Below are 14,287 nucleotides of genomic sequence, written 5' to 3' on the forward strand. Positions count from 1 at the left end.
AAAAATTACCTAATCAGATGATGATAACCACCAGATCTAGAGCTTTCCCTTGGCCCGCCAGACAAAAAATGTAGCAATGAGTTCAAACCTATGTTACCTGATTTGTGGGTTCACTTAGTTCGAATTGGGGCTTGTGGTTCGCCACTCAAGAATGAACCCAGTTTGTAGGGGTAGACAGAGATGAGAGCATTTGAAGGTTGAAGTGTCGAGTAAGGTAAAAAAAAAAAGATTAAAGATGACAGATTTTGAGAAGAAAAAATGAAACTTTTTTTCATATATAGGTTGAAGATGAGGGTATTCCTCACTTTTCATCAGTCTTTTAATAAAGACCAATGTCAAAGGAGCAAGATATCAGTTTGAAATTTTAAGGGGATGTCTCAAATATTATCAACATGTGGAAAGAGAAGTAAAAAACTAAAGTAAAATGCAATTCGTGCTTGGTTCGCTGCATTTGACAAACAGAGAGAGAACCATACTGCAAACTGGTTCGATATCTTACCAACGAATTTGGTAACCCTGGCTCAAACAAGTCTATGGGTCAAAAACCATATCCGGAAACTTTGAGAATAGCTGAACAAATATTATTCCTCCATTCAAATTTGTCTAAAACCATGCTTTCTGTTAATTTTAAAATTTTAATTGTGTAAAAGTATATTCTCACTATCTCAATCTATGTTCTTTTTTGTCTTCCTCTCACTCATTTATAACTTCCAACTTTCATATTCCTTTTAACTGCAGTTGCAACTCATCTTCATTACACAACCAAAACAATTCAATTTTCCCTCAATTTATGACCTATTGGGGCTACTTCTATATTTTCCCAAATCTGTTTAATTCTTAGCTTTCATACTTTTTTCACTTTTTCATCCTAGCATCCTCAATTTCACTATACCACGAAGTGTTTGAGCATGTTTCGTGATTGTTAGTTGGTCTTAGTGTCACAAAAAAATAATAAAAAAATAAATCCATTTTAGTTTGATTGAGATGCACGTCACATATCACACGTCCACTATAATCATCCCGTTCTATTTATATGGACACAATCATCGTCGATCTCTCCCCGTTAACCAATTCAGCTTAAAAATGTCAGGGGTTGGTAGTTGCCTAAAAATTGTATGTAAACCAACTGCATTGTAATGCCATTACAAAGCCTACAATAAAATGGGATTTTAGATCATACCATCATATAGTTAAATATCCAGCACAGACGAGTTCTCCTCAGACAAAACCAAATTTATGTCAATTATGTGTTGGTTTAGGAATGGAAGTTTAACGAAACAAGATCGATCAGAAAATTTTGCAATTATTCAGTTAGATCACCTGAAATCTTGGGTACAAAATGCCAAGAAGCAATTCATTATGTTTGCAACACTTATGTTCTAAACGAAATTCAGGGGTGATGCTTATACAACTCTCAAGATTACAAAATGTTTGAAGACATCTGCTGAGGTTTGCATCAGAAAAGTAAAAGGAATGAAGGGAAAGGGGGAAAAAAAAAAACATGAAGGATTTGACAGCAGAATCATATACTGTGCACATCATTAACTACCGGTAGCCATCAAGAACTCACCCTCGCAGGCCACTTCGCCACCAACATACGCCTTCCCTTCCATTTTTGCTATTCCAAAGCGTTTTTGCAGCTTAATGAGAGTCATTTTCATAACCAAGATGTCCCCTGCAACCACTGGTTTCCGGAACCTCACTTTGTCAATTCCAGCAAAGAAGAAATTTTCACGAGAACCACCCACTTCTGGTTGCAGCATCACTATGCCACCAACCTGAGCCATGGCCTGGAATTCAACCACCATTTAGTAGTAATTAACAACACAATAAATATTAGGGAGACCTGTTTATTCAATGAATGCAAAGTACAATAATGATTGAGTGAGAGAAGTTGAAAATATTTAGTAGTTCAGTGTGGGTGTTTAGCCTTTGTGGATGCATTTTGAGAACTCTAACATTGAATCCTTTTTTCTTTTTTTATTTTATTTTATCGATATGCCTTTTTTTAATGAGTTCAGTACTCAGTGCTGGCGTGATTTGAACCACCCAAAGCTAAAAAAATTACAAATCCAGAAAACGAGAAGTAATCCAAATTACAAATAAGCAAACTTATGTATGTTGAAAGTAAAATAACTCTCAGAAAAATTCCAGCACACTTTTTTTTTGGCTTAAATACAACCCCCTAACCAACTCAAAACCCGAGTAAATCACCATCATTACTTTGTCAAGTAACATTTAAATCTAGGCCTTCTGATGTAAACATTAAAGAGAAGCACTAAAGTATTCTTACTGGATTCCTTTCTTCATTTCCGTTCTTCATGGCTACATGTATTCCCAAAATACTCCTGAAACTAAAACAATAGTAGTCCAAAAATAGTGTCCAAACAAGTGTCACTTGTATAATTGCTTCGTCCTCCTTGATAGAGAGAACCCGGGTCCTCAAATTGTCTTCATTACAAATGCAGTATAGGTTATCCTCTAATTACTTAAAGTTTTGCTTCAATGATTCAGGTATTGTCCAACCCCAACCTTTCATTACACTTGACCCTAGATGACTTCTATAGGCCCTTTCAACTATTTATCCTCTTTCTTCCTCTTTTTTTCGGTTATTTGGTAATGGTGCTTATAGGCACCAAGTTAAGATTGACGAACAAGAAATATCCTAAAGAAATCAGTCTGTTAGTTGACTTCAATAATCTATAGAGATGGAGTGATTGGTGAGGATATGATCCATAGAATTAGTGCTACAGGAATAAAGGTAACCGACTTCCACTGATCAGGGAATTTTTTTACAAGATAACAGTAAGACCAACATGCTTATGGAGGATAATGTTGGGTAGTCAAAAAACAATTTGTTCATATAACGAGTGTAGCAGAGATGCGGATGTTGAGATGGATGGGTAGTAACACTAGGAAAGAAAGAATAAAAAGGGTACACTCAAACAGAATTTATGACTGGCCTCAATAGGAGGTAAAATAAAGGTAGTTTGATTGAGATAGTTCAAGCATACATAAGGGAGACCAATGATTGGTATCAACAAGATGTGGTTTGGGACAAGCCAAAGGCTAGACTGTGAAAGGAAGCCAAAAAATGACTTGTTCGGAGGTATTAAGAGAACATATTGAGATAACATCATTACTGAAGATGTGATTCATTATATAATTGAATGGTGAAATAGGAGTCATGTTGCTTAACCCCATGTCTGGGATAAGGAGTAGATAATGCTACAAAATGAGCAACAAACTTGGCTGCATGTTTTTGTGGGTCACATTGAATAGATCAGCCACGTCAAAAACAGGGAAATACCCAAACCTACAAGAAGCTCAACCTCGTAAGCATGGTCATTAATCCGTTTCATGATTTGACATGGACCAATCGTTCTCGGCTTCACCTATTTCTAATAAGATACCTATCGTTTGGCATATCCACCATGACGAGGTCCATTCAAAGAAGATTTTGACCCATTGATACCCATTTGTGGCTTTGTAATTTTCATGGCTCTTGTTGATCAAGTGAACCTTCTCTCGAACTATTTTTTTATGTCTAGCAAAGGCATCAATCATAAATTGTCTTCAATACAACATGTAACACACGATCCTTGAAAAACATATTAGCAACACAAGTAGAGTATCTTGTCTTCCAACGAGCGATGAAAGGGATCATTTCTAAACATATATCCACCACCACGAAAGGTAGAATCTGCACCCATTTGGGTTGCAAGCAAGGTTTAAAGTCTTGCTTCAAGGTAATGTTTTGGTCAAGAGAAAAACAAAATGATTCCGAACAGAACATTCAATGTTTCAAGGTCGATGTGTAGTGCCTGTTTCAGAAAAATCAGAATGTTCAGCCAAAACATTAGAAACGACACGAAATTTTGAACCATGGTCATCAGGAGACCCAAAACAAAGTTTGCAGATATATATAAACCAGCATCTTGTGTATGCCCCTTTGAAACATGACCATAGACACCTCCAAATTTCGCAACATTTTCAAAGTTTTCAATTCTCAAAGGGCAATGGAGAAACAAGCGAGAAGTAAGAAGGCTATAAATAACCCCCATTCTCACATATCGAAGATGCATCCAATTTGGAAAGTAAGAAGATGCATCCGGTTTTCCAAATCAGATTTGACCCCCCCCCCCCCCCCCCCCCCCCCCCAAAACAAAAAAAAGGCTATAAATAACCCCCATTCTCACATATCGAAAAGGAGAAGAAATAGAGTTTTGGAGCCCAATTATATGCCAAAAAAGCCCTTTTTAGTTCTCAAAAAATCAATATTTGAGAGATATCTCCCTAGAATAGTGGAAACTCAGAACAAATATTTTTTTTGCCCTTTTAATGCTAAAACTTGATGATTTGAAGAACTACATATCAACTGCACATGTAGAATATATATATTTGTATATAAATATTAGCATTCCCCCTTCTTCAATCGAAATCCAGTTTTTAATTACTTTTTTTTTTTCCTATTAATGTGAGCCTCTACTAATTTCCCTTACACCTACCTCACTAGAGTAACCTGGGAGCCATCCTTGTGCACTATGTGCAAGTGAGGACTTGGAAGAAATGGTGGGGATGGCACTTTGAGGTTTAGAACCCAATTTTTAACTAATCTTTGTGTTTCAAGTAGAAATGCACGAAATACAGTATCCTTCCTACATGAAAATACTCTCGGATTCATAGCCAAAATTATGTCCTCTTAATGATGGTTGTAGAAGGGGTAAATGGCGGATAAGGTCTTAGATGATGAGGAGGGAAGATGGTGGCTCCTCATATCAAAGAGGAAGCCCCCCAAGAAGAGGAAAGGATCCCTCCAAGAGCAAAGAGATGAGAGAGAGAGCCCAAATTAGAGTCCTGCCTCTTTCTTTGTTACCCTAGATTATTATTTATAAGAAAGCCCCTTTGACATTAGTCTTTTGTTATAAACTAATAAAGATGACTTAAATGCCCTTATATTCATTTAGCACCATCTACATGGGTAAATTCATGACATCATTTTAACACTCTATGCACCACATCCCTACATTTGGCACTACAAAAGGAAAGAAGGATCAATAGAGAATAATTTTCTCCCCTAATCTCGATGAATATGGGATTGGCTACGAATTTTACGGGATTCTCCGCACAAACCCTGTTAGAATAAGTCTATATTTGTCCTTTTTAGTCTTTTCCTCTCTTATGATTATGTAATACCTTTTAAGCCTGATTAGGGCTAATTAATGAAATCAATCCTTTTCTCTTAATTTCAATTTGGTATCAGAGCCTCTCTTTCTCTCTCTCTACCTCCATCGATCTTCCACTCATTCTGCGACAAACCAGTGACTAATCTTCGTTAAAACAACACACACACACACTAGTCTACAGTTCGTATCACCCCTACGGGGGTTCTCAGCCACTATACAACCCTATTGCATCATGCGATAGGGAGTTCATACCCATTCAGAGCCTGCGATCAGGCTGTGTTCACAGCAGTAGTGCTGTTTGAGGATTACGATGCCTATAGTGGCTTTGTTTAAGCCTTGCGACACCCAAAGTGGATGTCTTTGAGCCTTGCGACTCTGAAAACAGCTTCTTTCAACTCTTGCGATCACAGTCTGCCTCGTACGACGTTGGTAAGTGGCTGTTTGAGCCCTGCGATCACAGCAAGTGTATGATTCTGAGCAGGCGACACCAATAGGTGACTGCTCTAGTTCGTGCAACACTAGCGGGTGGCCATCTAGGTTTCGAAATCACAGTAGGTGACCTCCCTGTCCTGTACGAAACAGCAAATTGCTGTTATAAGGCTGCTTCAGTTCGTGCGACACTTGTGGGTGGCTATCTGGGCTCCTAAATCACAGCAGGTGATTGTTCTTTGCTGATTCGATCGTCGTCAGGGTCATATGAGGATGGCTGCAGTTGTTTTGAACATCTGTGGAGGTCTATGATTACAGCAAGATGTTATTTGGGACTGTTCTACCAGCAATATTACTCCTAGAGACTCTACACTTGCGAAATTGACTGCTCGGATAACCCACAGCAGTGTTTATTTAGATTTAACAGTGTTTAATTAGTTTTCACGGGTGTTGCGATCACTTTATCCTAGGGAGTTGTGTCCTCATCTTACTTGAACTCGTTTCCAACCATAGTATTCGGATTATTCGATGGCTTCTGAGACATCCTCGTCCTCGATCACTGGTAATAGTAATGGATTGAGCGGTCTGCTTTCTCACTCCACTGATTTTTCAGGTATTCAGATTACTACAGTGAAATTAGATGGTCCTAATTATCTCTTCTGGGCATGATCAGTTGAAATGTTCATTGGTGGAAAAGGGAAGATCGGTTACCTCACAGGGGCGGACAAACAACCTTCACAGATTAACAACTCTTACTCCCATTGGTTTGCTAATGATTCTATGGTCCGTTCATGGCTGGTTACTTCTATGCAACCACACATTGCGGCTGGTTTTATGTTTTCCTCGACAGCAAAACAGATATGGGATTCCGCAAAGAGCATTTACTCTCAATGTCAGAACAATGTTAGGATTTTCAACTTGGAGCGTGAGATTTCTCGTCTTTCACAAGGAGACTCTTCAGTTACCACCTATATATCACAGTTACGTGCTCGGTGGGAAGAGTTATCTTTCTATTCCTCATCTTATGCCTAGAAGGACTCTTTTGACGAGACGTTATATTCGTCGATTTTGGATAAGAATCGGGTTTTTCAGTTTTTAACTGGTCTTCGGGATGAGTTTGAGTATGCGAGAGTTCATTTGTTGGGTATGGATCTGTTTCCGTCTTTACAGACCGCATATTCTTATATCTTGGCTGATGAGAGTCGTCGCGCAGCTGTCATACCTCATTCTTCGCGAGATCATTCCGTTATGCTTGCTCGCCTATCGTCTCCACAAAACCTCAGTGGGACTATGTCTACCCATCAACGACATAAGTGTGATCATTGTGGAAAGTTGGGTCATGTGAAGGCTCGATGTTATGCACTTCATGGTCGTCCTAATCAGCAACGACAACAGTCTCAACGATCTTCAGCTCATGTAGTTTCTCAGTCGACTATTGATTCATCACCTCCTTCAGCTAATACATCCTCATCAGATTTGGTATCTCTATCCCAGGCTGAGCTTGACAAGTTCAGAAAATTCTTCAATCAGATGGAGACTTCATCTCAGCCGGTCTCTACATTTGCTAACTCAGGTACTTTTGCATCTGCACACAGTGTTTCCACCACTTCCTCACCATAGATCATTGATTCTGGTGCCTCTAATAACATGACCGGTACGTCATCCCTATTCAAAACTTATAGCGTTTGTTCTAGTCATCGCAAGGTTCGCCTTGCTGATGGTTATTTGTCTTCTATAGCTGGTTAAGGTCATTTTCCTATTACATCTTCTTTATCCTTGACTAACACATTGCATGTTCCTCAACTCACTACTAATTTTATATCTGTTAATAGTATTACCAAAACTTTGAATTGCAGTGTAATTTTTTATCCCTCTCATTGTATCTTTCAGGATCTGGAGTCGAAGAGGACGATTGACATTGGACGTGAAGAAAATGGACTGTATCTCTTGGACATACCTGGTTTACCTAGCACCCATTCTGTTTCCCAGATTAGTTGTAGTAGTCAATCTAATAAGGCTCTTGTAATGCGTTGGCACTTACGTTTAGGCCATATTTCTTTTGGATATTTGAAACACATGTTCCCTGTTTTATTTAATAATAACAATTTGCTTGATTTTTCTTGTGAAACTTGCCAATTAGCTAAACATGTGCGTTCTTCCTATCCTATTAGTATGAATACTGTTGCACCTGCTATATTTGACCTAATTCATTCTGATGTGTGGGGTCTTTCCCCGGTCCCATCCACTCTTGGTTTTCGTTACTTTGTCTTATTCATTGATGACCATAGTCGTACCACTTGGGTCTATCTTATGAAACACAAGAGTGAAGTTTGTGGAATCTTTAAGCAATTTCTTGCTATGGTTCATACCCAGTTTGGTTGTACCATCAAGACTTTTCGTTCTGATCATGGTACTGAGTACACCTATAACGAGGTCTTAAAACTTTGTTTAGAGTCTGGCATTAAGCATCAAATGTCTAATGTTAAGACCCCTCAGCAGAATGGTCGTTCAGAAAGAAAAAATCGTCATATTCTAAAGTTAGCTCGTGCCACCTCTATTGGTATGAACGTGCCACAATCTTATTGGGCCGATGCTGTTCTTACTGCTGTTTACCTTATTAATCGCACCCCCTCCCGCGTTCTTCAGTTTGCCACGCCTCTTTCTCAGCTCGATCAGGATCGTCCCCTGTTTCCCCTTTCTCCACGTGTGTTTTGTTCAAATTCTTGACCAAACTCGTACTAAACTTGACCCTAAGGCTATTAAATGTATATTTTTGGGTTATTCATCTACCCAGAAAGGTTACCGGTGTTACCATCCTCCTTCTCGTCGACGTTTCATTTCTCGGGATGTTTCATTCTTTAAGCACACCCCATACTACTCTGGGTTAGTTGGCACTCAGTTTGAGTGATTTCCTCTCGATTCCCCGGATGATACCCTTCCTGTTACCTTTCCTCTTCCCTTACCTGTACCCTTCTCTCCACCCCCTGTAAGTGTGTCACCTCCTCTGCAAGTTTACTCTCAGCGTCCACGCGATACTACCATCACTTCTACGCTAGACCAACTCGCCTATTTGCCTTCAGATCCGTCACCTTCTGTTCCCTGTGATGATCGTCCTATTGCCACTCGTAAGGGTAAGCGCACTTGTACTTATCTTATTTCTAATTATGTATCTGATTCTGCACTATCACCCTCCTATCGAAGTTTTCTTGCCTCTGTCTCTGCTGTTTCTCTTCCTACTACTGTTGCAGATGCTATTACTCATCCTGAGTGGCAAGCAACTATGATTGATGAATTGAATGCTCTTGAAAAGACTCAGACTTGGGAACTTGTTCCTCTCCCGCCTGGAAGGAAAGCTGTGGGATGTCGTTGGATTTTCACACTTAAGCATAATCCAGACGGTTCTATTGCTATGTATAAGGCTCGTCTGGTGGCCAAAGGTTATGCTCAGACTTGTGGAATTGATTATCAGGAGACATTTGCTCTGGTTGCCAAAATGACCACCATTCGCATTCTTCTTTCTATTGCTGCTATTAAAGGTTGGCTTCTCTATCAATTAGATGTCAAGAATGCGTTTCTCAATGGTGATCTTCAGGAAGAGGTTTATATGGTCCAACCTCTTGGGTTTCTTACATCTGCCTCTCCTACACATGTCTGTAGTCTTCGCCGTTCTCTTTATGGTCTGAAGCAGTCTCCCCGTGCATGGTCTGAGCATTTTACTAAGGCCATGTATCAATTTGGCTTCCATCAGAGCTCTGCTGATCACACCCTTTTCTTGCGTCACTCCCACAAAAAAACTGTTGTTCTGATTGTTTATATTGATGATATTGTTCTTACTGGAGATGATATGGCTGGTATTACTGAGGTAAAAACTTACTTAGGCCGTCAATTTGAGATTAAGGATCTTGGGCATCTTCGCTATTTTCTGGGTATTGAGGTGGCGCGGTCCCAATCTGGTATATTTGTTTCTCAGCGAAAGTATGTCCTTGATTTACTCACTGACTCCGGTCAGATTGGTTCTCGTCCCGCTGATACTCCTATTGAGCAGAATCACAGGTTGGCTGATTCTGAGGGGGAGTGTGTGTCGGATATTGGGCAGTACCAGCGACTTGTGGGAAAATTGATTTATTTATTTATGACTTGTCCAGATATTGCTTATGCTGTTAGTGTTGTAAGTCAGTTTATGCACTCGCCTCGAACATCTCATCTTATTGCAGTCTATCGTATTCTTAGATATCTGAAGGGATGTCCTGATCGAGGTATTTTGTTCAGTAATCATGGTCATTTGCGTGTTGAGGCATGGACAGATGCAGACTATGCTGGCTCAGTGACTGATAGACGTTCTACTTCTGGGTACTGTACTAAAGTTGGTGGTAACTTAGTAACTTGGCGCAGTAAGAAGCAGGATGTGGTTTCTCGGTCGAGTGCTGAGTCTGAATACAGAGCTATGACACTTGGAGTGTGTGAGTTGTTGTGGCTCAAGATCTTATTAGCTGACCTGTGTCTTCCTGTGCCAGTCCCTTTCTTATTATATTGTGTTAACAAATCAGCTATTAACATAGCGGCAAATCTAATTCAACATGACAGAACGAAGCATATCGAAGTTGATTGTCATTTTATTAGAGAAAAGATTATTTCTGGACAAATTTGTGCTCATTTTGTTCCTACATCTCAACAACTTGCTGATGTTCTTACTAAAGGTGTTAGTAAAATTACCTTTGAAGGTGTTCTGTCCAAGTTGGGTGTTGTTGACATTCACGCACCAACTTGAGGGGGAGTGTTAGAATAAGTCTATATTTGTCCTTTTTAGTCTTTTCCTCTCTTATGATTATGTAATACCTTTTAAGCTTGATTAGGGCTAATTAATGAAATCAATCCTTTTCTCTTAATTTCAACTAACCCCAAACGGACATACTTTTAGCCCCCTAAATTCCCATATTGATTGAACTTTGCTTCGTAGAATTATAAGAATTGGAAGTAGTGACTATCATTACAGTAATGTGCAATGGTAATAATAGCTCCTAAGCCTGGTAACCCATTTATTGGACTCCAAATTGGGTGATTCCCGTGGAATAAGTCCGTTTGACCCATGCAATTTCTAGAACAATCCAAATTCACTAAATAGAATTATAAGACTTAAAAGCATCGACTGTTACTGTAATAATGTGCAGTGGCAACAATAACTTTCAAGCCGTTGTAACTCCATTCAAAGGGTTTTAGATATGTAACCACGACCATAGTCACAAAGTCAGAATACAAGTTTAAAACGACAAGGGAAAACTTAAAAAAAGGGGGGGGGGGGGGAACCAAGAAATAATTTTTTTTTGATAAATCAAAAGTCTTTATTGATAGTATGGTTGAGGAGACCATGAAGCTAAGAACAAGCATGGAAAAGAATGAACAGACACGCAAACAAACAAAGAGACCAAGACAACATCAATGTGTTACAACATAAACTAAGAGGTCACCCAATTTCAAACACATGACTGGAGAGAGAAAATCCCCGTTGCTAGTTTTACCACTGAGCCAACCCCCTGGATGTCTAGTGGAGTTAAACTAGATGTCTAAAAGCCAATTTAAGCCATTGCATGGAAGGTTTTGATCATCTTTCAGATTATCAATTAAAGTTCAATTCATTTAGAGAATTTCTACTTTTGTTTTGCCTTACAGATTCAAGGTTTTATTCTAAGGAAGACAGCAATGTTTCCTTCTTCATGCTTTGACCGAGTTAAGGATTGTTGGAAGAACAAAATAATAAAGGAAATACTTATATACAAAAAATAATAATAATAATAAAGGAAATGATCAAATGGGTCATTTTTGTGCCAAGTTGTAGATGAGTAAAGTTTTGAACTTTTGATCATATTGTTAGAACCAACCCAACATAAGATGTGCAAATATGTGTAACAATTTACCAAAGTGCATCTTTACACACATCTCAAATGAAAAAGAAAATCAAGAATTTAGTTAGAAAAAGTACCCCACGTCCATTCCTAAACCATTGTTATAAATGTGGTTTAAGGTGTTTCTCCTCTTCCAAATGTTGTTTCTTTTGTAACAACTTTCTCACTGCTGCCTTCCATTGTCAGCAAGTACACACTACTAATAATGGTGCAAGTAATTCACTTCAAAAGATGTTATGCAGGCACTTATCTTCATCAATCAACTAAAAATTAGCAATCAAGGCGTTTTAAATTGGTAAACACATAGCTCAATCACCCCTAAAGCCATTTTCATAATCTCCATTACCATACATGACAGATAGGGTTGTAATCCAAAGATTGGGTCATCAGCATCACTTAGTAATGCCTACTTTCCTCATATTCCTTTATGCATATTCATATAATCAAAGAAAAATATTCACTTCGAACCTTGTTATTCTTTCAGAGGCTATAAATTGCTAAAAGAAATCAACCAAAACAACTATCACAATTTCCAGATGAACCAAATTATTTATTAACAACATCCAAAATTGTAGCTATGGTAAAAGTACAATACCTCCACCATGAGAACGCCAGGCATAATCGGCCTGTCTGGAAAATGCCCCCGAAAGAAATCATCATTAATCGTTACATTTTTAATTGCAACAGCCGAAACCCCAGGATTGTACTCGATCACTCTATCGATCAGAAGAAATGGAGCTCTAAATCACCCAAAAATTAAAAATTAAAAACTTGGGTTTTTATCAAAAAAAGAAAAAGAAAAAAAGACTACCTTTAAACACCAAATCAATATAATTTATGAAATAGGTAAAATCAAAGATAAAAGACTCACCTATGAGGCAAAATCTCACGAATCTGATTGATATCCATCACCGTGGGAAATGCTGGATACCCTGAAACACAAATACTCGATTGATTGATCGAAAACAGAAAGAACAAACAAGAACATTAAAAACAAAGGATTCTGAAACAAAGCTTACTCTTTTCGATAGGAATATCTTTCTCTGATCCTTCTGCTCCATTTACGTAGCAGCGAGTGATGGATATAGTTTGATTCTTCGATCCAAACGACGAAAATCGAGATTTAGAGTTAGAAACAGAGATTCGATTCGAAGATGAAGTTCTTCGTTGATGCGCGAGTGAGGAAGGTGAGAAGACGAGATTGAGAGTCTTGTGAGAGGGAGATGAGTGAGAAGTGAGAGAAGAGACCAACGAGTTCGAGAGAGCTGTTGCCTCCATTGTAGAAGAGAGAGAGAGAGAGAGTTAGAAGATTATGACATTAAAAGTGGTTAAAATGCGCCTGGGGCGAAGTAATCGAGGCTAAGAGGGTGGATGGTTTTCTGTTAAAAGGTAGCAGCGGCGATTCCAAAGTTAACAAAGCGGCTTTGAAATAATTTTCACGGGTTTCTTTACGTGTGCTCTTAGGGCACACATTAAAGTGGAATAAATACACCTTACGAATAAGTATCTTAGGGTATTTTGGTAAAAATAAATTTTCATAAGGGTATTTTCAATATAAAATCCAATTTACAAAGTGTATTTATTACACTTTAACGTGTGCCGTTAGGAAGACCCTTCTTTTCCAGAGTTACTATTTGCACCTTAACTTTTAATTATTACATCCCAATTTCTTAAATTACTTATCATCAGTACCCCCAATCAAAATTTTGAACACACTCTTCAAAGTTCAAATATTACAAAGGTTCAATAAGACACCTTTAGAGTGAATCTCCATTTCATGTGTTGAATATGATAAAATTACAGTGTTGGACACTTTTCATTTTAATTCTCAAAACAAGTTTTTACAGTGAATTTATCATTTTTATAATCTACAAATTCGTTGATAAAATACTAACGATTTTACCTTATCAATGATCTATTTGATAATTTATCAATGAAATCGTTGATTATAAAAGTAATGAATTCACTGGAAAAAGCATGTTTTGGGAATAAAAATGAATAGTGTACCGAAATCAGAATTTGAACATAAGTTGCGCATGTTTTGGAAAAATTCCCCCACCTTAATCAAAATCATTTTGATCAAAAACCAAGAAATTTGCAATCCCATTATCCTATAATCACATTGGTTAATGTTCAAAATTATGAAAATATGATTTTTACTATGTAATCTTCAAAAATCTTTTAATTAATATTTTAAATTACAAATAAATCCTTCTGATCCATGTGCATCTGCATGTCATCTTCTAATTTATTTAGTTTTTATTCAAAATTTGATATTATCTATCCAAGTCAATTTGTACTCATTTACTCTTAGTTATTGTAAGCACCGAGAAATAGTTCTATGTTAAGGTTGGGAGCATCATAACTAATAGATATTGAATTACTTTACGACCAGAAATAGGGGTGGGAATTACATAATGGATAGAAGATGCTTACTAATAGGCATTAACCGCATTGTCCCAAGGTCTAAATTTCATCAATGAACCCCATCATCACCTATAAGAAATATCAATGGGACTTTTATGTAAAATTTTGAGATCAAGATCATCTTATTAGTATGATTTTGATGATGTCATGGTCACTGAGGAGGTGAACTAAATGCAGATATCCTGTTTTTCACCACCTAACAATGGTTGAGTTGGATATATGGTTGTTGAAACTGACCCCCTAATGAATTTAAAGCTCCAAACCATTCACTACTACTTATACACCCCATGTTAGCTCTCATCTCTTTCAATTCCTTCCCTTTGTTATCAAATGTGTTTCCTTTGA

General features: G+C 37.9%; 1 protein-coding gene across 1 annotated transcript; it reads right to left on the reverse strand.

Moving 5' to 3' along the window:
* Window positions 1-1,285: 1,285 nt before the first annotated feature.
* On the reverse strand, window positions 1,286-12,932 carry LOC147406777 (uncharacterized). The gene is made up of 4 exons (XM_086434981.1): window positions 12,535-12,932; window positions 12,387-12,447; window positions 12,111-12,255; window positions 1,286-1,790 (listed from the first exon to the last, which is right to left on the reverse strand). Exons 1-4 carry the CDS (start codon window positions 12,791-12,793, stop codon window positions 1,542-1,544), a joined length of 714 nt encoding a protein of 237 aa, XP_086291107.1. The 5' UTR covers window positions 12,794-12,932; the 3' UTR covers window positions 1,286-1,541.
* Window positions 12,933-14,287: the final 1,355 nt, after the last annotated feature.

This window comes from Akebia trifoliata, chromosome 3 (assembly GCF_017979445.1).
Source record: "Akebia trifoliata isolate Shusen 1 chromosome 3, ASM1797944v1, whole genome shotgun sequence".
NCBI lineage: Eukaryota > Viridiplantae > Streptophyta > Magnoliopsida > Ranunculales > Lardizabalaceae > Akebia > Akebia trifoliata.